Source organism: Pygoscelis adeliae, unplaced genomic scaffold (genome assembly GCF_000699105.1).
Source record: "Pygoscelis adeliae isolate BGI_AS28 unplaced genomic scaffold, ASM69910v1 Scaffold111, whole genome shotgun sequence".
Lineage (NCBI taxonomy): Eukaryota > Metazoa > Chordata > Aves > Sphenisciformes > Spheniscidae > Pygoscelis > Pygoscelis adeliae.
In genome coordinates, this window is record NW_008824542.1 from 483,698 (window position 1) to 510,426 (window position 26,729).

General features: G+C 40.9%; 1 protein-coding gene across 1 annotated transcript in view; it reads right to left on the reverse strand.

Moving 5' to 3' along the window:
- The window catches only part of DEPTOR (DEP domain containing MTOR-interacting protein), a 77,213-nt gene that overhangs the window by 29,720 nt on the left and 20,764 nt on the right, over window positions 1-26,729 (reverse strand). The window contains exons 2-4 of the mRNA XM_009321669.1: window positions 20,713-20,891; window positions 18,563-18,686; window positions 12,712-12,890 (exon numbers count right to left, since the gene is read on the reverse strand). Of these exons, the coding sequence (XP_009319944.1) occupies window positions 12,712-12,890; window positions 18,563-18,686; window positions 20,713-20,891 (482 nt within the window). The remainder of the gene's footprint in view (window positions 1-12,711; window positions 12,891-18,562; window positions 18,687-20,712; window positions 20,892-26,729) is intronic.

Genomic DNA, 26,729 nt, shown 5'->3' on the forward strand with positions numbered 1-26,729 from the left:
GGCTTTTCTCTGCTTCATTTTGGTGCTGAACCTGTTGTTTCCTCAAATCAGCCGTATGCATCCTCCATGAGCAAAACGGCTTTGCTAAGTCAAATTTAGCATTGCAAGCAATTTGTTACTGTGTTCTGACATGTTAATTATTGCAGGCACACACTGCTGCTGTGCTCATCATTTTGGACACATATAGTGTGCAATACTATTAAACAACACTTACTAACGATCCCTATTTTTGAAGAACAGAAATAGAGGAGGAGAGATTTGGAGACTTGCCTACATCCACAAAAGGATTTGCTATCAGAGGCACAGTTAACACGTAGGTGTTCACAGCTACCAGTCTCATTTTCAGACCACTGACACAATAAGTAAAAGTAGCAATATCTAGCAATATCCTACCACATTATTAGAATAACCTGATGATGATTCCTTTTTCTTTTTTTATGACATCTTAAAGAGTTCCCTGAAACTTAAAAAGACAAGCTCTATTTATTCAGCACACTACTGGGATTCATAACGTTAAGTGAAAGAGGGCCCCACAAATACTTACTTGGAAGCAGAATTACTGTTGCTAACCATTTGCAATATAAGAAATAACAGTATGGTTTCTGGTTCAAGTTAAATATTATGGCACTACAGTTCTTCAGTAAAACTACTCTGTTCTGTTTGTGTCATTAACTGAAGTGCTCTGCCAGTCTTCAGAAATTATGATAATCAGAGATCAACACACACTCATGTTGCAGACATTGTAAAGCACTCTGAAATTCTAGAATAATCATTGACCATGAAACTACATAATATAAACTTCTTTATGCCAAGATACTGAACATAGTTTAGAATAACAATACTTGTTTTGACTGAAATATTGTAACATTATATACTTAAAATAGCAAAGCTTAGGTCTTACATTGAAGTAATTCATCCCTGCTGCAACTATTGTAGTCCAAGAGTGAATTTTTATACAATAAATAAATACAAGTGGAAAAGGTAAGACCAATGACTGTATGTTGTAGAATATTTGTATATGATTTACACGACAAAGGGTTTGTAGCCAGAATGTTTATGACAAGTAGTATTAGTACAGAACCTGGAGCGCTCATTGATTTTCAGTTTAATTCCTCGTTTGTACTGATAGTTCACATTCCATGCAAGAGTGTTAGAACAATAGCGTGCATCCTCAGTTTGAGCAAATAAGGTATTTGTAGCACCATGTAACTTTTTGCATATTCCTTGACTAAAAGGTAATGTTTATGTACATTTTAGGAGAAGCTCAAAATATAAACAGGAGTAGATAGCTCAAACTGCCTCCTTGTACATATACCATCAAAGAAAATATCTCACCAAAATTATTGGTGTGCCCCATGGGGCTTTTTTTCTTCTTTTTGAATCATCGACTTTCTGACATATTCGTGATTTGGGATTAAATGTCCATGCCAGGACTCTGCCTAAGGATGAATGTATCTGGAATGGATACATGGATCAGAAGGAAGAGGCTGAGAAGGAGGAAGCAGACACCAGTGCAGGCTGTCTCTGAAGCTCTCCTCAGGTGCAGTGGCTGACTTGCAGCATTAACCAGGAGAAGCTATGCATGCCCCTGTCCTTGATAAATGGACACATGGCATTCCCCTATGTGAATGCCAGATGCAGAGCACGCACAGAAGGTTGTTTTTGTTACGCTTGGTACATAGAATCATAGAATCATTAAGGTTGGAAAAGACCTCTAAGATCATCGAGTCCAACCGTCAACCCAACACCACCATGCCCACTAAACCATGTCCCTAAGCGCCGCATCTACACGTCTTTTAAATCCCCCCAGGGGCAGTGACTCAACCACTTCCCTGGGCAGCCTGTTCCAATGTTTAACTACTCTTTCAGTAAAGAAATTTTTCCTTACATCCAATCTAAACCTCCCCTGGCGCAACTTGAGGCCATTTCCCCTCGCCCTATCACCAGTTACCTGGGAGAAGAGACCAACACCCACCTCGCTACAACCTCCTTTCAGGTAGTTGTAGAGGGCAATGAGGTCTCCCCTCAGCCTCCTTTTCTCCAGGCTAAACAACCCCAGCCCCCTCAGCCGCTCCTCAGAAGATTTGTTCTCCAGACCCCTCGCCAGCCTCGTTGCCCTTCTCTGGACACGCTCCAGCACCTCAGCGTCCTTCTTGTAGTGAGGGGCCCAAAATTGAATACAGTATTCGAGGTGCAGCCTCACCAGTGCCGAGTACAGGGGCACGATCACTTCCCTACTCCTGCTGGCCACACTAGTTCTGATACAGGCCAGGATGCCGTTGGCCTTCTTGGCCGCCTGGGCACACTGCCGGCTCATGTTCAGCCGGCTGTCGACCAGCACCCCCAGGTCCTTTTCCGCCAGGCAGCTTTCCAGCCACTCCTCCACAAGCCTGTGGCGCTGCATGGGGTTGTTGTGACCCAAGTGCAGGACCCGGCACTTGGCCTTGTTGAACCTCATACAGTTGGCCTCGGCCCATCAATCCAGCCTGTCCAGGTCACTCTGCAGAGCCTTCCTACCCTCCAGCAGATCAACACTGCCGCCCAACTTGGTGTCGTCTGCAAACTTACTGAGGGTGCACCCGATCCCCTCGTCCAGATCATTGATAAAGATATTGCAGGGTGAGAGGTACCAGTGCAGGCATGGGTGCTCAGCTCAGCTGCTTTAACAGTCCGTGTTTTGCTGCAATCGGCAGAGAAAAGTGGGAGTGAAAAATTTTTCCAAACTGATTGCAGAATGCTGAGAGGACTGCACAGACTTGCTCAGGAGGGATTTCTTTAAAGGTAATTTAGAGGTCGTTACCTCGAGCTAACATGGAGCGTTGACTCAGAGGCAGCAGCAGATAAACTCATGGTGCCCAACAAGGCTCCTGCTCCAGGTATCTGTCCCTCTCATAGAAGTTGCTGCCTCTGGATAGGGATTGACTTAACTACCCCGGAGTTATTTCACTGCCCTTCATAATGCAGCATAGAAAAGCAAACCGGCACCCATTTCAGTTTGTCTTAAATTGTCAGGCCATGGCTGATGAGGATCAGGACGTGTATTTGTACACGATGAGGGTGATGTAAAGAGCAAGGTGGGGTGACTTCATGGGTTTTTCGTTCCAATTTAATTCACCAGTGCTCATGTGGCAACACGTTCATGTTACGTTGTGCACCTTACAAAACAGAAGAACAGAAGGAAACTGTACCAAAGAGAGTAAAGAAAATATATGGTGACTGGCAACCTCCAAAATCATAAAAGTGCACAAGAGCATTTGTGGTCCTGGAGGGAAAGGTACCAACAATAATTCACAGTCACCGATGTCAAACTTTGGAGGTACAGTTACAACCCATCGGTCTCATCTCCCACACACAGAGGCCACAAAATTTCTCCCAGAAACAGAATTAAAAACCCTATCTTTTAATCTTACAAAACTATAGTTTAATCTTACTTTAAAGCAGCCTGTAATGACCACTTTACTCTTCCCCTTATGAGCTGTTCAAGCCTTCAGTTACTTTCCCTGCCAGGCAATAAAGATTTAACCCAAGGCTGAATTTGTTTAACTTTAGCTGCTAATCCCTGGACTTTGTCACACTTTCATCAGAGAGTTACATAAGATCTGGTCAGAAATCTTTGTAAAGAAGTCTGTGAAGTGATGAAGCCAACTCTCAAACATATCTTTGATCAGCTGAATAAATAACAACCCTTAAATTCTGACTTATTTTTTAGCCCTCCTCAAGTCGTCTTCAGACTTTCTTTAGCCTTCCTAAAATCCAACTATCAGAACTGCATGCTCGCAGTTACAACCTCACACCCCTTCTGTTACTTGCTGTCCTCCTTTTTGTACATCTCAGGCTCATAGTAACAGTTAATACAACTGTACTGCACGAAAAGCATAAGCTGGGAACAATTTGTGCCCTGTACATCCTCCTTTCCCTGCACAGCTTTGCTTCACACCGAGTGGAGCCTGTATTCTTGTTTCCTAGATGTATTGCCATCTAGTTATACCATTAGTTATATGAAAACACACCCCATTTTTTGGGTAATGACCATTTAATTAAGAGAGTTCAGTTATTTGTTTTACTGTCTCATCTATCCCTAGAGTTTGCGAACTTCATTGGCAAGGATTTTAGATGGTTATTCCCCATTTACATTACTGTTAAGAAGAGAAAAAACAGATTATTTATTTTGGCATTTCTCTGATTGGTAGCACCTAGTGTTGCAGCTTTAGCAGTTCTTGTGCCTGGCTGCTTCACAGTTTCTGTCCAGATACATAAAATATAAATTGCAACGTCCATGCAAATGTTCTTTCAGCTTCTGATTCTGACATAAAATCCTGGGATCTGCACGGGGCTCAAGTGACCTTTTCTTTCCTTCTTTTGCAAGGAGGCTGATGCACAGCAGAGAGAGATAGAAATATTAGCTTTACATTGATTTCATAGAACTGAGGAGGCTTTAGAAAGTACAAAAGCCTATTTTAATAAATGGTGTGACTCACGCCTTAAAAATCAGGCCATTTTCATAACTGGTTTTTCCCCCAAATCCCTCCCACCACTTCAATTCCCCGTGATTTTTAGCACTGATAATCTGTGTACATCTTCACCACGGTGATTAATGCTTTCTACCAGCTGAAAGCTGCAGTTCCCAGTAGGCCACATCCAGCGATGCACTCCAGCTGCTCTGCGTGTCCCCAGAAACACAACACTGTCACTGAGCAAGCCCATGGCTGGAGCTGGGGAACGGCTGCTCTGTGTCGAGGGAGCGGTGGGAAAGAGATCAAAGTTCCCCGAGGAGCCAGATGAGCAGCTTTTCTCAAAAGAGCAGAGGACATGTTGAAGTGTGCGCTTGTTTGTTTGTGTGAGCGTGTGCTTGTGCTGGGGTTAAGAGGAAGAAGTTATAAAAGCATTAGCAGAGTATATGGAGTTTTCAGCACTGATATATCATGTCTTTCCTCACTTAAGGACAAAAGCAGCACTGAACTCTTTCCAGTGGTGCACAACACATTTCCAAGCCTTTCTCCGCATGAGGTAGCAGCCCCAGTCTATTTGCAAGTGTACTTTATCTTTTTACTGAGGTAGTTTCCTCTGTTAAGATGACGTTAAACCCAGTTCGAAGCTGCAGATCATTTTGGACCTTCACTATTACTGGCTGCAATGGTCTGTGCCTTCATATAGCGAGTCACAGACGACTGTACCAGTTTTGACCTCTGAAGTGGCAGAACATTGCCCCAAAAGAGTTGAGGTATGGAGGATGATGAGACATGCTGGCAGGCTGCAGGGAGCAACCTGGGGGTTGCTGGTTTATCTAAAGGAGGGCACGGCCCGGGCTGCTCCAGCCACCTCCCAAGGCATGCCCAGGGAAGGCTCTGGCTCCAGCCCTGTGTCCTTTTGCTTCCTCGCTCCCCTCTCCTAAGCAGAACCAGTGTTTAAAAAGGAAGGAAACAAATCATCACTGTAAAATAACGGTTCCTTAAAAAAATGCCTCTCTCCATGGATAGCATACAGCTTGCTGAGCCCATCTCCTCTGTGCCTCAGGCCTTTTGCCAGCTCAGTTTCGGTCCCTTGCCAGAGAAGCAGTGGAAGTGTGTGTGTCCACTTTGGCTTGCACAGAGCAAGGGTGAGCCTGCGAGCTTGGAAAACACCGACCAGCTGCTGAGGCCCGCACAGTGCGGCTCCCGGGGTTTCCGCTGGCCCCCCCCCCCCCCCACACCCACCTCTGCCGCAGGACCCTGCCACTCCTGCCCCGTCCCTCTTCCACTCCTGCCTTGCACCAACGCACGTGCGGCTGGAGGAGAATAACCGACACTTTATTCTGCATTGGACAATGCTTTTCCCACTCCTCTCAAAGCTTTCCTGTTTTTCTAAAACTAATCTGGCATCTGCAAATGCATTTTCATAATGGCACCTATTCAGATTAGTTTCCTTTTACACATTGATGAATTCCACCTGCTTGGAGCTCCCTCAAATCAAGGAAGAGAGACTACAGATGTTCAGTGAGCACAGGGCCTTGGGTCTTGGATTCCCTGCACCATATAAAAACGACGCTTGCATCTCCACCTTTTATGAATGTATATATGCTATGTAGACTGTAGATAAGCCCACCTGCAAATGCACTCAACTGGCATGTTAAACTCTTGGCAGTACAGCTGTACTAAATGGTATTGTTTTCTCATTTGGATTACAAGGAATTCGCTTTGAATGGACAATGGATCTAAGCTCGAACTGCTCTCCTTTCCACCGACCCTGTCGTATAAAACTGCAAGGCAGATCCTGGCACTGAAATACAAAATCCAGAGAGCTGTTCCAGCTCATCCTAGCTCAGGGTGAAGCCAGTAAGCGTGTCCAGAAGTAAGTAGGTCCTGGACCTGTAAGTAGTTCCAGAAAAAAAGCTGTGGTATAATTAGAGAACTGTGTCTCCTGAGTTGTTTCAATGAACTGTGGTATATTCATGTAGTGCAAAAAAAGTCTAGACAACTTTTATACTGCCTTTAAAGCATCAGGATTATGATAGACAACTGTCAAAAGTTCCTTGGGAACTGAAATACAGAGTATTCTGCTCTTATTAAAGTGGTATGTTCTGCCTAGTGCATTAACATTTTATTTCAGCTGCCTTAAAATAGGTATGCAAATAAGTGTTTCTATATACATTTTGTCTTTCCAGTACGTTTGCCATCTATTTGCAGTCTATTTTCAAATACACGTGACTTACTCTAGCATGAAAAGCCAGTGTTGAATCACACGCATTTCAGCAGTCTTTTCAGTTTGTATATGAGGATTTATAATCTTCAATTTAACAAGTTTACAGAACATCATAGCCAACTGCTTTTCTTTGCTTCCAAATAAAGTATGGAAAGTACAGTCTGTGGCAAGGGAAGCAGAAGATGAAAAGGCCCATCTGGGTATCTTTTTTCTGTTACAGCTGTTAAAAACCGAAACCCATTCCCTGCCAGTAAAATAGAATTCGGTAGTTAATATGAAAAGAAGTCTTCATATGTTATTTCCATAATGCATAGAGCGTGCGGCTCTTTCAAAAACCAAACCTATTCCTGCTTTAGATAAAGACAACTGCAACAAGAGCACAATGAGAAGCCGATCGATAGAACAGGAGCTGGAAGATTATACAATTACATACAAAGTTCTTATTCTCCGACTTTCCTACCAGGGCAAAATCATCAAAAATATGCAAAGTGGTCTCCAGATTTAGCAAAAGCGGTTGAATTACCGTGGGTGAGGTTACTGCCCCTATGTATGGGAACTGCCGACGAAGAACTGCCATACAAATAAACAACCGAGTGCCTCCACATGGCATCATCTCAGGGGGAACAGGGCTTACAATAAAAACAAAGTTGTGTTGCAGGACTTCAAAGACTAACTGAAGGTTTGTGTTTTACTGAGATAAATCAAGGCACCATCTGTAAAAATGTGATGTTTTATAGATTTTAGTATGGAGTATACACAAGGAATGCTTGGATATATCCAACAGCTGACGTGATCCAGGTGTTAGATCAAATAGAAAAATTATATAAAAAAACCTATGTGTTAATTTTGGAGGAGAAAACCTATGACCATTTAAGTCAAAGATTTATGGGATGGTTCAATGGCACTTATAAATTGCTACCCGTGGTTGATATTTCCAGGAAAAGGGGTTCCAAAGAGAAATCTCAAATTAAGGAAGAAGTATATATCTCATATATATGGCAAGTTTTCACTTACAAAGGAAGACATGTCAGCTAATCATAAGCAATTAGACATCTAAAATAAATGTAACAACACATACTTTACACTTTACAGAAATTTTAGATGAGAGAGGGAAAGCTTTTCAACAAAAGCAAAAGAAATAATACTTTGTTAGATACTTAATCTAATTCCATAATGATAACAAACTTTCAACTGCATCTTGATGCTTAAAACTAAATGCACTGATCGTCTTGTTAATGGAAATTTTGCTGTATAAAGATACAGAGTCCTTGCAAAGAATAGGGAAAATTAAATATATGTTTTAAGACTTTTCTGCAGAGACAGGGAGATAGCATATGTCAATATTTACTGTTCTCACTAAGTCACTACAAAATGTTTGTTTTCACCTCTGAAAGTAATTTTCACAGTGGAGTTTTGCTGATAAAAGATTAACTCTTGAGAGGTGGTAAGCACCCGCTTCTGTGCTAAGCCAGCAGAACAGGTGCATGCCTTGAATGCACCAGGTCTGGCCAAGAGCAATTAACTCTATAAAACTTTTTAAAGCTGAAAGGTATTCTAAAGGGGGGTGGGGGCAGAAGACACTTATATCATGCCTAGGACATCTTACCACATATTTACTATCATTATAAAATCCTAGCACTGATAAAATGTTTCAAAGAAGATACCTGCTAGCCAGTCATCTCCAAAAGAGATTTTTCCACCCCTCACTCATTCAGGAAAGCAAAGTCTATGGCCTTTCCAAACCCCATCACACGTGTTCCTTTGCTGGTCTAAGGTCAGGAATCTGCATCCCGCCCCCCTGGAGCAGAGTGGAGAGCCATGCCAACCGCTTCATGCTGAACCATGCTGTGGTCACTGCCTGGGGAAGGTGCTGGAGGGATGTCAGATCCTGTGTGTCAGAGAGGAAATAACACCAAGCACATGCAGTCAAAGGTAAGCAGCAGCTTGGGAAAATAGCAACAGCAAAAGAGAGAGAATGTGGTCTGGCATGGGAAGGCAAAAGCCGCTGCTCAGACCTAGACTTCTTGCAGGCTCGACCGGGAGAGCGGCATATGCCGTACTGTCTGCGGTGCAGGGCAATCGCTACGTGTTTACAATCCTCAACATATTGAAAAGTATTTCTAAATGTGATATGGTTTGGTCGCTGCCACACAGGAAATGCAAATATTCATCTTGCAAAGTGCAGGTGCTATCCTAAGAAGTCATAGGTTCCTCTTAACAGTATTAACCAGACTTTAAAATGGAAAGTATTTATCACTTGAGATTCCAGACCTTAAACCTTTCTGCAAGGCAGGCAGATGTTTCTCCATCCCCCCAGCTTCCATACCCAACGAGTCCTTGGAGGAGGACAGGAGGACGTAGCCTGTCATGTCAGTGGTGCTCTGCTGCTGGGTGCAGGGTAAGTAAGTAAGTGCTGCAGCAAGTGCCGTAACCAAGTATGAGCCAAAAAATGATGCCAGAAAGAGCCCTGTGGATACCCTCTTTCCTCCTTGGACATCTCAGTATCTGTTTTCCAGACTGAGCAAGGGCTCTGACTGCGTGTGGATGTTCACGCTCTCTTCTGCCTGCCCCCCAGCCCATCCTTGCTTTGGTCTGATCTACACTGGAGCTGGCAGAGAACCTCCTTCTTCTCTTGCTGCACATGAATTTTGACCGCAGTAGCTAATCTGTCTCACCATTTCCATATGAAGAAGAACTAGGAAAGATCCAGTCTCCTGGAGGGAAGTCTTATCTGTTAATATTACAAAGCTCTATATACCCTCAGAAATGGGATTTTCCACAGCTGAGAAATGTGTTCTGTGCCCCTTTTGTCCCTGCCCTTATTGAACGTGCACCACCGTGTTTATAATTCTTCGCACAATCTTTATTCCTATATTCTGGCAAAGACCATCAGTGTTCACAAATGCAGAATAACTACTGGCAATTACATCGCCAACACAAGCCTTCAAGAAACGTACAGTGCATAATACCCTGTTACCTATACTTTTTTTATTCCATAGTACCTGGGGGTACCAGTCCATAGGAAAGGACATCTGGCTCCTACTTGTGAAAATGGTGGTTTGTGGGTTACGATTTGTACGCGCCAGTGGGATTTTGGAAGGAAGCAATTCAGCACATAAGCACGTTTCATCATTTTCATGTATGACAGGCGAAGTATGTATAGTTATATATTGCTCAAAGAGATCAGGAAGATTTTTTTAAACTGCAACATTTGATGTTTTTACAGCATTTATACAATTGCTCTTAAACTGCTGTTTTCCTTTTTAAAATTAGCATCAGTGTTTGTTTCCTGTATGAAACCTGGTTTGTGTCTGACCAATTAAAGTGAAGATAAATGTGACAGGAAGCTGTTTTGAATACAGTACCTCAGCTGCAGAATAGAGCTTCTCTGAGTAATTGAAATGAAAGTCAGTACCAGTAAAAATAAATTGCACAATTCAGTTGTGGCTGGAAAATTACTACTGAGATTGACAACTTGATGCAACTATTTCTATTACTTTTTATTGCATTAGGCAAGGTAATAAATACTTCATAAGAATAGCAGAGCAAGCTTTATTATATTCCATATTGTGGATAGCAAACAATACTGCTAGCAAAAGATTGCCTTTAAGGCGGGAAAATGTTTTATTCTCCACTCCTGCACAGTCGAGAGTCTTTCTGCTGGTTCTACCAACAAGGATGCCAATTAGTGTCAAGTAACATTTTGGTACTGCTGATGAGATACAAAACAAAGGGAGCTTAGTATGGTGAAATGAATTTACTGTACTAAGAGACAGAAAAATACCTTTTTTTTTTTTTTTTTTGGTAATTGGACCGAGAATTCAATGAGATGGGGAGAAAAAAGAGAATACCACTCCTGCCATTTTATAGTTTATATCCCCAATTCTGTACTGGGAGTTCTCATTTCAAGCTCCCTTCTTAGAGGAAGCCAGCATTACACAAACCTTCAAAACGCACAGACCGTATCCACTTGCTAAGGTGAACCCTACACCAGCTCTGTGTTAATTCTGCTAATACTTTCATCAATATTTCTAACACTATCTAGACAGATTGTTTCAGTGAAATCCAGAGGAGAATGAAATCTCCTGTTTAGGAGTGTGTACAAAGCATGTCCACTCGTAAAGATAAATCTCAAGGACATCATTCAGTTTTATTTTACTTCCAGCTTCCCCATCAAGTCAGTGTGAAATCCCCACTGAGTTATCTTTGCCCCAATAAAAGCTGAGTGAGGAAGATGACGGTACCTTGGAGTGAGAAGGCCACTTCCTCAGCAATCAACCAATTCCCAGCACCCCATTTGCAGTCACTTCATGAGTTTCAAACCTCTTTCTAACAGGGCACTTTGCATGTGCTCTTGACTGCTAGAAGAGGATGGGCAGGGGATAAATCTGCAAAACTAGCCAGGGCAATCCATACAGGTGAGCAGGGCCAGCATCGCTCAGGAATACCCCCAGAAACCCAGCTTGACAGGGGCAAAATTATCTCCCTGCCAAGGTGCACTGCTGAGCATTTGCCTTAGTTAATGAAACAATGGTTGATCTGCAATAAAAGCCACATCCTGACTTTCTTAGCTTTGCAAAGATTTCAATAGCAAAGTAAATCCAGCTTCGCATCAAATGTCGTCCTGACTTTATTTCCTCTGCAAAAACATCAACAGCAGCGTAAATCTAACTTCCCTTTTTTTTTTTTCCATTTTTTTTTTAAAGGAAAGTTTACCTTGTATAATACACAGAAAATGCTTGGGTAAAAGTAGGAATGAAATCATTGCTGCTATAAAGAGGAGGGGTGGCATACCTTCTCTGTCCATCAAGCTCCAAGCAGTTGGCACCCTATAAATCATAGGAAGCACAGGGGTAATTATAGAACTGGAAGCTGATTACTGTAAACATTCAGAAGTAGCTCCTAGTAGTTGGAAGCTAAAGATAATGTGAGCATGATTACAACCACGAAGGAACTGTGCAGGTCACTTATACCCCCATTTTTCTCTATTCCTTAAAACTAGGTTTTCTCACAAAGCAACAAGCAACCTCATCAATCTAGCACCTTGTATATTAACCTGTTAGTATCGTGAATTGTTCGTTCTCTGTCAGAATTGGTGTTGATGTGACAACATTGGGATCACAAGGATCTGATTACTTTCCCGTTGTGCATTAAGCAACGTAGCTAACAGCTTCTGCCAGCTTGTTCTGTCATCTCCTGGCATCCCTTCATCACTCCTAGAGGCACTGCAACGCATTTATGGTGGAAAAAGCCTGGTCACAGAAAGGCAACTTGCACTGAGAGTAGATGATGACAACATGTAAAATGGGGTTTAGTGCCAGGGGTGTTCGTTTCTTCACCCTCAGAGCAGTATGGAGAGAAAACTGTCTCCTCCATCCTTAACAGAGGGAGCTCCTTTGTGAAGGTGCATCTGCCAGACACATTGTGCTGGACCATGAATAAATATTCAATTCCTGCCTCAGAGAAGTTACACCACCAGGACAAATATAATAACATTTCAGCCAAAAGCAATACCCTCTTTCTTGCCCAAACATACTAGAATGACTCTGCAACATGACCAAGAGGGAAAGCTGCTTTTCTGGCATCAGATTGTGCTCTGCTCCTGCCCTCAAGTAGGAAGACATACAGAACCCGTCATTTTTATTCTATATAGAGAATTTAGCTTATTTATGGCTCTAATCGCTACTTGATCCTTACAAAACTATCTACCTCAATTATACATATCGCTGATAAGTTCTACAAGTTAATTACCACAAGCATAGGAGCATTGATTTTCATTCACATCCTTATGTTGTTATTATACAATCCCAAATTCTAGCTGTATTCTGCATTTGAGGCAGAATTTTCAGAACTAGTACAATGAGCTTTTGAAACAGCCAACCTTTTATTAAATAGTTACCTAGGCTCCTCTCTGAAATTATTTAGAACTTGGACATCTTATGACCAAGACAACAAGAGCCCCTCCACATGATTTGACCTGAAGAAAGCATTACAAAAAAATGTAGCTTTTGTACCTGGCAGTAAATTTCTCACCATGCTGTATAATCCCGTGCTCCAAAAGTCTGCGGCCAAGCTGCTCTGCTTCAGACCGTGTCGTGGCCTCTCCTTCCTGGATCAGCCAGTCAATGAACTCTGATGCCACGAAGGTCCGTTCATACTTGACTCCTTCCTCTTCCCTGGCTTGCAGAAGAGTATTTTCAGAACTCATCAGCCTAGTATAGGGAGGAAAAAATTGGTAGGGAAAATGGCTCTTCAGAAAAGCAACTCCAGATCTATTCTGGCAAATCTCACTGATATTAAGCAAACATAAGTGAACCTTTCACTGAATTTCTAAGTCTTTCCTCAAGCTATCAGTCTAAACTTAGGATGTGAATTATAACTGCTTAGTCAAGAACTTTGGGCTTTATATCCCTGTGTGAAGTTAATGCTTTCTTGTTTTTACCCTAAAAGAAAACAAGGTTTTTCAGTTTCACATTTCCCCTATTTAGTTCTTTAGCTTCTCTAAAAGTTACTGTATAATCAACTTTGAAACAAAATTAGCCTAAAAGCACCAGATTGTGGCTAACATGTTCAAAAATTCCTAATTAATTTTTACAGCTAGCAGGACCATGCCCCAAAGTCATTTAGATGGTTTTGAAAACTCCCCATAAGCTCTAAAACATCTGCAGAAAAATTCAAGAGGAAGAAAAAAAGGTAGTTTTGTGGTTTGGGTGGTTGATAAATATTTAGCATCCAACACTTAGCGATGCAGCTGTGTAACACCAGAGTTCAGAGGAACATCCTGAGGTGTCTCTAAATCTTCTAACAATTGGCATGTACTAGCTTAAAGATACTAATAAAATTCTTCTCCATTCAAGTAACCTATGCAAATGACACAGTATTAAAAAAAAAAAAGAAAAAAAAACCCTCAGTGTTTTGTTAATGCAAAAGTAAGATTGACAGTTTGAAAGAGAAGACAGTTTGAAAGAAGAAATGAGAATCACTCCCTTTTAATACAGAATCCCACTTGTTTTTTTGTTTTGTTGGGCAACTGAGCACCACAGCCTCCTTATTTACTAATTTCATTTTTCTTCATAATTATTTTATTTATTATAAATAAATAATAAATAGAACTAGTGGTAAGACTTTCAGAATAACAGCTCGAGAATGGCATGGTTATTTTTTCTATTTAAGACTAATAAATTCCCTCCCTTCTCCAACTATTTTGAAATTAAGGGCACAACTGAACTACAACAGGAATATTCTGGAAGTGCTTAATCTTTGCCCTTCTGATCAAAAATTTGAACTTCATGCAAATCCATACATGGACCATCTCCTTCTTAAACTTCCAGCATGTCCAGAGTTCATGGAATATAACTTCACCTCCTTTGGGAGGCATCAGAAAAATCTGTGCCATAAGAACACAGAGAGAAGTTTCATTTGAAATGACAATGAATTGGTTTGACAGCATCCAGCCCCTGTTATTTCACCTGAAAGATATCTTCCCTTGACTTTAACGAGGGCTAACCAGAAGCCTGAACTGACTGGATCTGACCACCAGGCAGCAGATCATCAAACCAGGCAAAGGCTGCTCAACCACAGCTGTATGTCAGTGGCAGATATAATGAACTGCTCATTTAGATGTTGGTGCATCATTGCCGGCACCTCTGAGCTGAGTAAGAACTAAGAAAATCAAAATTAGCTGAAGTCAGGGATGAGGCCAAAAGCAAGAGCATGTGCCACAGGGGACAAGGTATTGACTCCAGAAGTCTTGCAAAGACTTTATTCCTTTCAATATTTTGATTTACAAGCATCTGCATGCAAGGCAACATTTTGTCCCAGACTAACCACATCTAATACAGACAGAGCTTCAAGGGACCATCTTCAAATGCGTCCCGTTCACCAGGCTTTTTTCCCCCCAGAAGAAAAAGCAAACCCAAAGCTCGTGTCTTTTCATACCATCTGCTGCATGGTTACCCAGAATTGGTTACCCAGGCTCTGCGGGCACCAAATAAAACATCCTTAGGATTGTGTTAATTGTTCTTTGATGAGTCTGTAATTAGTTGACCAGCTCATTGAAGTTGCAGATAGAGAGGTCCTTGAAAAAGAGATGCTCATCATTAGATTTTTACAGAGACACAAAAGAAATTTGGAAAAATATCAAGTGGAAAAACACTTAGCTTGACATTTCACACCCTTCTGCGTGTGCCCAGAATAGCACTGCAAAGGATTTGGACTTGTGAACAAACAGACACGACAAATAGACAGTTTAACAAACCTAGAAACAACAATCCATAGATTTACATCACTAACTGAAGTAAATCACTGTAACTCCACAACTCTCAACAAAGCTGTACCAATTTACATCAGCCAAAAACCTGGCCTTTCATTAGCCAGAATCAGAAACTGCCTCTATCTCTTCCATTTTCTCCTTGTTTCAAAAAATCATGAGGCCATTCATGTGAAAACATATTATTTGCTAAAACTGGTGTTACCCTGCATTAAGGGAATGTATTTAGCCAAACACTGAAATTCAAACCCTTTTCAAAAGAAAATTTTAACCTTCTTTTATCTAAATAACTGCACCAGAGGATAATTTTGAATTAACCACTGATGAGTTAAAATGAAAGTGATTCAAAGAATGCAGTCTCAAAATTATCTGAATGATTTCCTAAAATTAAAACCATAAGTCTGCACTTCTTTCACTGTGAAATCTGGTTGAAAAATCTCAGTTGAAGTCAACGTCATGAGATGACTTATAGCTCTTAAAGCCGACTGCACCAGAAACACAACAATCCTGTGTGCCTGACCAAAACCTACTGAGAATTGCAAACATCATAAAAATAGGATGCCTGCACAACTTGATTTTTTTTTTTAAAAGCTATGAAAGGTCTGTGCTGGATTTATTTAAGATTTGCAGGGAGGGTTTTGTTGAACAGGAAACGTTTATCTCATTCGATCTATTTAGTTAGTCCTATCGAGTATGAAAACTGATATACCATCTTTGGATCTGATAAACTATTCAACAATTTTCAGATAAAGCTGTAGGAAAACCAGTAGGTTTAATCTCTAGTTATAAACTTGAAACTCAAAGCATGTTCACAGAAAGGATTACCAAAGTTTGCAATGATGTGCAGGGAATCTGAGCTGATTGATGATTTTCAGTGCAAATGAAGGGAGAATACAGTCAGAGACTGATTTTAAATCTTCTAGTGGCACAAGGACAGCCACTGAAGACATCCACAGTAGGTGAAGGAGGTAATGCCACAAGAGAGGAGCATCCAGGGTACAAGAAGCTTTGGGGTCACACAGAAGGGAGACAGGGAAAGGGAGCTCCTCACCATGGGGACAGACCTAATGTTCCCGTGTCCCAGGGCAGAGCACAGGGCGTTTACCCGAAACAGCTGTCTGAATGCAGGGAACCTGCCTAACGCATTCATTCCTCTGCCCATGCAACAACCTGCTGATCCTCCTAAAGCATTTTGCTCATTTTACCCATTGAGGGTACCGATCTGCATGGACTGGTGTTGGGTAACACGTCTGCAATTTTTGGCAAGCACAAACTACACTGGCTTCTGAATGTAATGGTACACCAGCCCTAATGCAGTGCGTGGAGAGGGCAGGAAATAGTATTATAATATCTATCTTAAACTAGCAAAGCCTAGTGAAGATCAACAGCATCTACAAAATTAGACAAAGATTTTTAAAATATGTTGGATTCAGATTTCCTTTGGCATAGTTGTACTTCTCTTGAAATTAGGCCAACAGGCATTTTGATAAACAAGTTGAATATACTGGTAAGTGACTTCACGTCTCTGCATGAATACTTTTCTCCAGTTGTTGCCATTTAATAACTATTTGAATTGCACTGAATTCATATTTTCTTTCTCAACACTATAAGCAAACTGATACAACAGATATATTACACATGCACACATCTCATTGCAGAACTCTTTCTGTAGTAGTCTGACTTTCAGTATTAGATTTTGAGTTTAAAATGCATCCAATGAAACTGTGAAGGTGTGGCTAATAAGCGTGCATGGACAAGGGACCTAACGAAATCCGAGTGCTCTGCACACTGGATTTGCTGCAATAAACAAAGTGAAGCCCAGATACCTCAGGTATGCGTTCTTATCTCCCATGAATATGAAATATTTGCAGTGATCCATGGAGAATTTTCACTAGTTTTGACTGTCACAGACTGGTTTTGAAAGGCCATGTATTTTTAATCTATACTATATTTAGCACTCAGGGCTGGTTTTAAAAGTTTCTGAACCCTTTAGATACGTTGCCTTGAAGCAATCGCCTCATGAGGATGCAGTTATATTTAGATATAGGTGCTGCTTTTGGCATTAACTCCTTTTCCAAGACGAGAACGATCTATACTGTTATGAACATTTTTCTGCTAGTACAGTGTTGGACAAACTGGATACTAGATATTGGTTTGGAGACAGTTCTTCACACAGAGAAATGGGGATGGAAGCAGACACTGGCAGAACAGAGTTCTTCCCACCGTGGCTCCTTTCATTCAGAGGACTGTTATCAGCCTCACCAACAAAGAATGATTTTTCTCACAGAATAGAAATAGAAATATAGACAACAAATAGAAAAAAAGGTTTGCTACTATAGACACACCGACCGGTTTTTGATAGTATGGGCCAGGCTTGCAGGCACTGCATGTTACAGAGTCTAAAGGAGCAAACGCTGTGCTTAGTAAGTCACAGGAGATTTTGGAGATGAGTGATTCAATTCATCTGTCCCAATGCATCCAATGAAGGATTTTTTCCAGTGGTGTATTTTCTTGTGTCTTATACAATTATTTTTTTTACTTTAAATAGTCACAGTCACTGAGTCTCAGGGAATTTTATATGATGGGTGCAACAAAAGGAGTGGCATTTACAATTATTGGTTTATATTTCAGTTTAATTGCTCTTTCACCAAATGGACCTTCAGAGCCTTCTAACCTGGAAAACAATATTTATCATCAGCTTTTAAACTTGGGACTGTCCTGAGTGCTTTATTCTAAGAGGGAAGCAAAATTACTCCAGCCAGAAGGCACAGCATCTCTCCCAGCTGCTGCATGCTTCTGCTCTAACCAAGCAGGAGAGTGGGGGGGATTCAGTCTGGAGCAATACTTCAAGCTTTTTGGCAAATAACATATCGCAACTTTCGCATTAGTTTGTAGCATATGCCAACGTGCATTTTATTCACTCTTCTTGAAAGTACCATGTCACAATCTCTACATCCTGAATAAAAATGTCATTAATTATAGATTGGGAAGTACACTTAAGCTGCCTAGTTATTTGACAGAAGTAATCCAGTGGGATATTCAGTATCTCAGCATAATCATCTGTTTCAAATCTTAATTAGATGTTCTTGGCTGGGATTTTTTTGAAACTACATTTAATATAACCATTCTGATGTAGAAGCTTTGCAGACTGGAACACTGAAGATTAATTTCACCTATTATTTAAAATCATACCTCCTGGTGAAGATAAGGAGTCTCAACAGATATGTAGCCACTCATTCAGTACATGTTGATGTACTAAAGGTTTAGGTCTTGTGATTACAATTTTACATGACAAATCATCCATTAGTAATTATTTTTACAGAGTAGAGTTCAAGGGCTTAAATTTACATTGGGTTCTCATATAGGATGTATTTACAACCCAGAACATAAGAAAATGCAATTTCATTTTAAACAAAATGCTACAAGTGAACACGGTAGAAAAGTGAAAGGGAAATGGGAGAGAGAGAGAAGGGTTACCAAATAAAGTCACGGGATTACCCAGACCCACTCTTGCATGATTTGAAAGACTCTGACTATTCAAAAATAGATTAACAAGTATCATTTGCCTCCTGTGGTACTATTAGCAACACATTATGGATACTGAATGCAACATACTTTTCATACAGTCTTTGTCCTCTCATGAAGACCTTCACCTCATTGTCCAGCGGAAACGTCCCATCGTCTTTTCTGAAGCGGTAGAACAGTTTGACATCCTTGAATTCCTTATGCTCATCACAGACTGAAAGGTAAAATAAAAAAATTTTCATAGGGATGTTAAGGAGTTGAGGATCCATTTAGCAGGTATCACTGCTGAACTTCAAAGCAAGCACGTATGGAGCCTAACCCCCTGTATTTGTGAGCATACAACTTTATTCGGTTCTAATAACTGATGAAAGGCTGGAGAAAACTTTCAGATAGGTAATCAAATTTCTAGGTGAGGGGGATAGGTGTTCATCAGTTTTGTGAGTATTACTGTGAACGTAAAAAGCAAAAAAGCATCCATCTCCTATATACCTGGAAAACCTTTTGATGAAAACAGTCTGTTAGCTTGGTTAAAAGGCCACCAGTGTAGAACATCCTTAATAATTTAAGGATTGGCAAACTTCTTAAAGTTTTTTGTATCAGTTGAGTGATGCTGTAGGAAACTTGAGACTCACTGCAGAAACAGTCAAAATCAAAGCCTTCTGCCCTCTTAAAATCGTCCCAATTGCTCCGCCATGCCAGCTAGCAAATGGTAGGCACAACAGCAGCACAATGCAAAATGCTAAATTTTAAGGTTTTGAGAGAGCAGCTGACAATGGGCTCCTGTAAATGCAGAACAGAGCTCCAGCAAGGGCATAAATTAATGAGAAAGATATCCCAACCAAGCTGCTCCTAGCAGAGTTGTCAGCCCACATACATGGGCTCACCTTCTGCACCAGAGAAGCAGGAACTGGTACCGCTTTCACTCGACACGGGAGTTGAAAGGATGCTCTGAGCATCCTGCAGAACCTGATTGAACCTCTCTGAATTTGCCCTAGCTCTCTTCGCAAACAAATTTATTACATTTCAGTGCAAACATTCATTTTTTTAGGAAACACCTGCTCTATGTGTAATATATACACACATATACGTAAAATTTGTATGGAAGTTACAGTGTGCAATTGGATCCTGAGGTAGAAAACATTTGAAGGTTGTTAAAGCTTTAAACAAGCATTCAGCAATAAAACATCTATTGCTCAATTAACTTAAGTCACTCAGGCATCCACGCAACTCTTCACTGACATTTTCTCAATAGAGGATTAAGTAGTCAGATTTGAAAACCCTATAATTACTTTATTCTTTAACTATCTACCATGAGTCCCAGTTTCCATAACAACCCAGAATTTTAATTTAATTGCTGAGCAGAAGCTGTAGAAGTGGCACTCATTCAATATGTGCATTTCTTCCTTTAATTAAGGTGTTGTTAATGTATCGCAGATAGCAGCAGTATTGCTGCACACAGTGACCCCTGCATAAAGTCAACATTCGTCTGTTCGCAGTTGCTCTGTTTTCTCTTAAAAAAGAAACAAATGGTACATTTTGCCTTTTTGAAACGGGTAATACTATATGCTTGAAATCAAGGCCTTGGATCTTCTTTGTTCGTGTGCTTCCTAGCCTTTTTGTGCACCAAAAGGCAACTAAATGCTACCGCTGAATTGGAAGTCTCCTTTTCATCAGCGTAAATTGTTATTCAAGAAGCTGAAAGGAACAGATCTCAAATAGACAACAAGTTTAGGAGAAAATTAATCAGGGCACAGTCGGACCACTAACTTTCTTGCAGCTGTACCAGCACTAATGTTTGTGCAGCTGGTGTGAGGGACAGGGCCAGAGAACTAATCCACGTGAGAAAAATGATCTTTTCTTGCCGGCTGATTTTTCAGATGGGTTTTTCAGCTGGAAAACTGTGCTCTGGGGAGCGGGGAGGTGAGGGCAGCGGGGAGAGAGGGGACAGGATCCAGCTGGGGCTCCTCTGGAGGCAGGGAAGCAGCAGCACAGTCTCCAGTAAATTCCCCCCCTGTACACATGGGGAACATTACTCCACACCTCTTCAGCCTCTCCGTGTCCCTCGGGACACAGGGGACCTTGCGGAGCAGCACAGTTCAAGGCAGATGCTCCCTTTCTGGCAGGGAAAGGATCCTATCTGTCATCTACTTGGTTGAAGAGCAGGAGTGGGGTTTCCCTTTGTTTCACAGCAGTCAATAAAATTTAGCTTAGAACTTTTTAGCAGCTGATATTGCACTTACCATGGTGGACAATGCTGTGATCCAGTAATTTCTGCACCAGTTTAATTGCCGTCTCTCGGTCGGAGGCCTCTTTATGGTCAATCAGCCAGTCGATCAGCTCTTTGGCAACGAAGCAGTTCGGGTATGTCTTGAGGTGGTGCCGCCGATCTTTAATGACCTTTTCTTCATGCAGTCGGAGCCTGGGGGTCAAATCACCTTGTGAATACTATTTGCAAAAAGCCTCTGTAACTAGCAAGATTGGGACAAGAGTGGAGCAGCGGCACCCAAGCCCTGCTCGCAGGATGGGCTTTGCAGGTGTTGGATGGAAGAGGAAGAGACTTGGTCACACGTCGAGCGCTGGCGTCTGACCACCAGGCAATCCACAGCAACCATTTGTTACAACTTTAAACCCCATACTTGGAAAAACTGGTTTTCTGCCCAGTGGAAAAGATTAAAAAATGAAGAACAGCACAGCATACTAAGCCCATTAAAATACTTCCTGTAGGTCAATTAAACTGTCAATAATTTGGAATTAATTTTCCCACATTACCACTAATACGTTCCATGTTACTCTTTTATTTTGTGGTATCACTGCCGTAGATTTTTTTTTTTTAATCATCTCATCCATTTTCTTTGCTGTAGTTTCTTCCTTGGTTGGGTAACTGCATTTTGCCTCCAGGTGCGCAACAAGCATAGCATTTATGATTTAAAATTCAGGCGCAAAGCTGTTCCAACACAATGTTATCTAGCATAAAACAGTTGCCTCCTACTCCAAATGAAGGAGAACTGATTTCTCACTTGGGGAACTGTTGGTAAATGCTATTTATCTGCAAAATCTCCCCCATCATCTTGAAAGCAAGTTGGTTGGCTAGTTTTGAGACACGTGTCAGAATGCAAGATCCTGATTAGAGTATTACCTTGTTAGTAAAGGTTCCGGGGTTCTGCATCTTTATTTTTAGTAATTTTTTTCCAAATAAACAAAATGTGTAACATTATCAATAAATTAATGGATAGAGGTTTTTTGAAGTTTATTTAAGTTTTCTGCTTTTTTGTTTCCATTTTAATCAATAATTTTAATAATTTTGTTTTTGTAGTGCCATGTCTATCCAACAGTTCTGAAGAAAGCATAGAAACCACAACGCTCGGGCTCCTGTCACAAACAGAAATATTGCCGTTCATTTCCAAGTGGCCAGGATCCTACCTTGTAAACACTCTCACTGACTTCAAAGAAGTTCTCAGTAACGCTATAATAATTGCAGGGGGTACAACTATCTCTATTTTCTAGAGAGGGAGATAGCACAGAAGCCGTTAACATGAGCCTCAAGAAGCACAGAGCAGGAGTCCAACCAATTTACCTCTCAATGTGATTCCAGTATGAAACAATTATTTCTCTTTAGAATCAAAGCAAGGGAAAATATTTGGCTGAAATCAGTGAAGAAAATATTATTAGGGCTTTAGACAAGGCTTACGTAGGCTTCTACCTAAAAATAGTAGCTAAGCAATGTTTTTGTTCTGCAGCATTTAGCCTTGAACTACACTGGAATGGCCAATCTGTGATATGAATTCAAAACCAGCTTTGCAAACATCATAAAAAAAATGAAGACTTTTATACTAAAAATACTGATAAATCAGATTAGTATTCTGGAAAGAAGTGCTGGTAAATATCCCATGCATTATGAAATTCTCTGAGCTAAAATACCTTTGCTTAAAGCATATTTTCCAGATGTGCTCTAACAGCTGTTGCCATACTTAGAAAGAAAAGCCTACACAGTTTTGATTACAGAACATGCAATTATCAGTATGTCTGACTGAGCTTCACATGTAAAATATATTCCAGGTTCTGTTAATGTTTATCCAGTTTTCTGTCGCACAATAATCTGCAAGAACAAAAATATGAAAAGAGCGTATAATACATATGCAGACAGCTCAACACAGCTTTCAGTCATCAGTGTAAGTCTAAATGGATGGAGTTCATTTGATACAAGAGGGAAACCCCCTTCCATGAAATTCACGTGTAGGAGGCCAGGACTGGTCTGGCATTCCACAAACAAGCCAGTAGCCAAGAGGCCCAGAAGTGAGTATGTCTTAAATTCTGACTGAAGGCTTTCCTGCAGTTGGTGGGCTTATAAATACTTCAAGTTCTCTGTCATGTCAAAAGACATGGGTTCCCACCACAACCTTTTTCCTCAGAGCATTTATAGGGTCTCTCTATATACCTTTTTGCCTATATTCATAAAACCCATAGAAATTTCATTATCTTAATTATCTATCTCCACCCACTTGCTAAAGCGGATCCAAATTTGCTAAGAGATTACAAAATCATGAAGTCAAACAGAGCATGGTCACATAAGCCTCAAGAAACCTGAAAACCCAAATTCATCCACAATTTCCAGATGGAAGTGGGAACTTTTTCCGCAGTCTATAGCAATTGTATCCATACTGAATTATGTCCAGGCTAATTTATTTGGAATAAAGAACACAAAGGAAATTCAGATTTTCTCCCTGGTGTTGTACGCTGTTCTCTCTGTCAGGGCTCCCTCACACCTAGAAACCTGCTAAAAATCAAACTGTATGGAGGAGAAGTAGCTCAATAAATTGAAATTGTACCTAGTGTAAAGTACAAATATAAAAGCCTCAGGTAAAGTTATTGAGCATATATTGCAGTATGCAAATCAAAAGTTTAGGCAGGAATTCTAAAAATGTATCTGTGTTCAGAGATATTTATCAGGAGCCAAATCAAATGGGATAAAAAGGAAAAAAATGTAGCAGTGAATGAAATTATACACTGGAACCAACGCTCAAGTGAAGTGGTAAATTCTTTATCCCTTGGCTTTGAGAAACAGGCTTCTCGCCAAAAGACCTTGATATTTTCCCTTTAAGTAATATTAATCACTTTTCGTCAGCTAGTCTGCATGATGACTGGGAAAGACCTAACCTGACACCAGTTACATTTCTCTCGTGAGAAGAAGTTTTTCTCAAGAGGAGAATTAGCTCACTGACAAATCCTGACCAGTTTGAGGGGAGGAGGGGGAGAAGAGAGAGGGCAGACAACAAGGGGTGATGGGGGGACACCTTGATTCAACAAGCCTTTGAAAAGTTGTGCCTCTTTCTACAACTTAATAGCTTGAGACCAGAAAACAATCTCGTGCACACCAGTACATCATCCGTATGTAATTCCCTATATTATTCGAGATCACCTGCCAGATTTGGCACTCGGGGCCACAGTGTCGCCTACCTGCAGAAAACAACGTGAGAACTAAAGCATTTGAGCAATTGCCTGTGAACTGTAACAGGCATATGCAACCCTTTAATATTTACAAATTGATATCCGTGGCTCTTATTCATGCTCACAACAAATAAAGACAGTCTGTATTTGCATGCATGCGTGCCAGAACAGTTTTCCTGGGGGCTTGTCTAAACAGGAGTTGCTCCCAGTTAACAACATGCAGGGACTCTTACTCCAAATAGAAGTGCCTTCCCCCTGCATAGCATGGACCGGGCTAACCCGGAACACTCTGCTCCTGTTTGTCAGTAAACGTGTTCAGAGTTAATTAGGAACAATGTTATTTGTTGAGAGGCCGTTAGGCATTTTCTTTGCCAACTGTCAGAAAAGTCACGATAATGGAAAAATCAAAAACTTTGCCTAGAAATGAAGAATTGGGCACTAACTTGGGAAGAAATCGCTCTCGCAGCTGCATGAAACTTGCATTTTGTTTTCCACCAGGGAAATGGCACGTTTTGAAGTTTCTTGCATCTTTTTCTGAACCAATGGGTAAGGATTTTGCAAAGGCAGTGCCTGCATAAGAGTCTAGCTTTCCTTTTAAGCCCCAGAAAAGACCAGCACGCTGGCTGAAGACAGTAACGATGTCACTAACTGGACCACAGTCCAAATAACTCACTCAGCTATTTCCCTCTATTAAGTCTAGTAGTTTCTGCTTGGCTAACATAGATCTCGCAGAACACCATCCAGTCCTGATTTCTATGCATGAAAAGACAAAAAGCCTCCTGCTCTTCCTGGTAATTTTCTGAATAATTCATCTACCGTTCCCTAGTACATCCTATATAGTCCCTATGTTTATCCTAGCAAGGCTCAGTAAAAATGTGCAGGGAACAGGTTGGTTCCTGACACTCGACAGACAACATGGTATGAAGGCATTCATATTGTGCTTCACTCATTCACCTCTTTTAACTAGTGAGATACCTTCCTGAAGCAATCATACACACACACACATGCATACATATATATATGATATATGTGTATATATGTGCATATGTATTTGTACATACATATATACACAAATGAGTTATAATTTGTATTATATCTATTTGTACATATCATAGGTTATGATATATATCATATATATGATATATATGCATATATATCATATATATCACAGAATGAATCATTATAGAATGACTTTTTTTTAAATGGAAGAGCAAAATGCCTGTGAAGAGACCATTTAAAATGGAGATTCTTAGCAGAATTTACTAATTACCGAACAATATACACTGATGTTATAATTAGTCATGGCACGAAGCACGTCCTGCCCCAGAGTGCTCAACTGCCGCTGATGAGTTCCAGCATGCTCACGGGTTACTCCTGCGTTACACCTCGCTTTAGCAAATACCCTTGGTTTCAGTGACTATCCCAGCTTGAGCACTGCCAGTCAGCATACATCGAAGTACTACAGCTTTATCACCTTAAGGTAAACTCTGAACAAAACCATATTAGATCCCTTGAAAATTAACAGTGATATGCAGAGGGAAAAGGCATTGCAGGTGGTTTCTGCCACCTTCAAATTCATCCACAAGCTTCATATATTTGGAACTTCTGTCAGAGAAGGATTTACTTATTTCCAAGTAAAGCAAGTCACGACGTCCCTTTGTGACAAAAATATATGGACAGAAAAAAATGCCTTGCCAAAGATGAGGACAATTCACAGTGGCTAAAGAGCATGGGTTTTCCACACCTCTTCTCAAGGGACATCATAGGTGCAGGTTGAATTGCCCCTTTCTGTTGGAAACAGAATAGTTTTGTATCCTCCCAGAGGTCACAAAGTTTGGCTGTTTTCTGAACGCAAGCGTATGACCTGTCTACAGCAGGTAGACAGGCATCTTACTAAACGATGGCATTTTCCAAAGTGTCTCAGTGACTTAGAAATGTAATTCCCACTGAAAGTTACAACTCACAGGTCAGCTGCAGACCCAATTCATTACAAAATAAGTGAGCATATGGTGGCGTTTGTGTATATATACACACCCAGGAAAATACAGAACTACATGAAATGTCCTTTACACTAAACTTTTGCCTTTGCACTGTCAGGAGAAAAAAAAAAAAAAAGGTCAGTAACGATATAAACTTTGTACACAGAGGCGATCATGAAGGTACTCTGCAAGTGTGATGTGTATTGCTGGGACAAGCATTTCCAGCCCAGCTTGCCAAGTCTCAGCTGAAGTGTCAGCGGTTCGCTGCTGCCTGTTCCTCTTTCTATTTATGCTTCAGCTCTGCAGTCACTTAGTTCTGTTACTTGATATTCACAGGAGCTAAAATACCCTTTAAAACATGGGGTCGTACTGAAAATAGGATGAAGATATTTCTGTATTGGTAGCTGTGTCAGAGAAGGAATTCTACCATCTCAGATAGGGTTAGAGAGGGTGTCTTCAAAGCAGCTCCTGATATCAGTTCTCATCGCTGTGTTTATCACCTCTTTTTTGCCCACAGCCATGTAGTCAATGTGAGGAGATGCCAGAATGCAGAGCCAGCTAGAGAGATTTCAGACAAACCATCTCTTGGAGCACTGCGGAAGAAAGCCTAAAGCTTCCAAAGAAGTGACAATTCACCAGTGCCCCTTGTGGCTTTAAGTAAAACATTGGGGCTGCCTCTTTTATGAAGCCATTTTTTATAAATTCAGAAAGTAATAAGGTCACTGAGCCTGCAACCGACTGTGCACAGGGACATCCCCAATACTCATAACACCTTACTAACACTGGCAGGGGTCAAAGCAAGCTCTGGGGAACAGATACAGGCATGGCTCAGG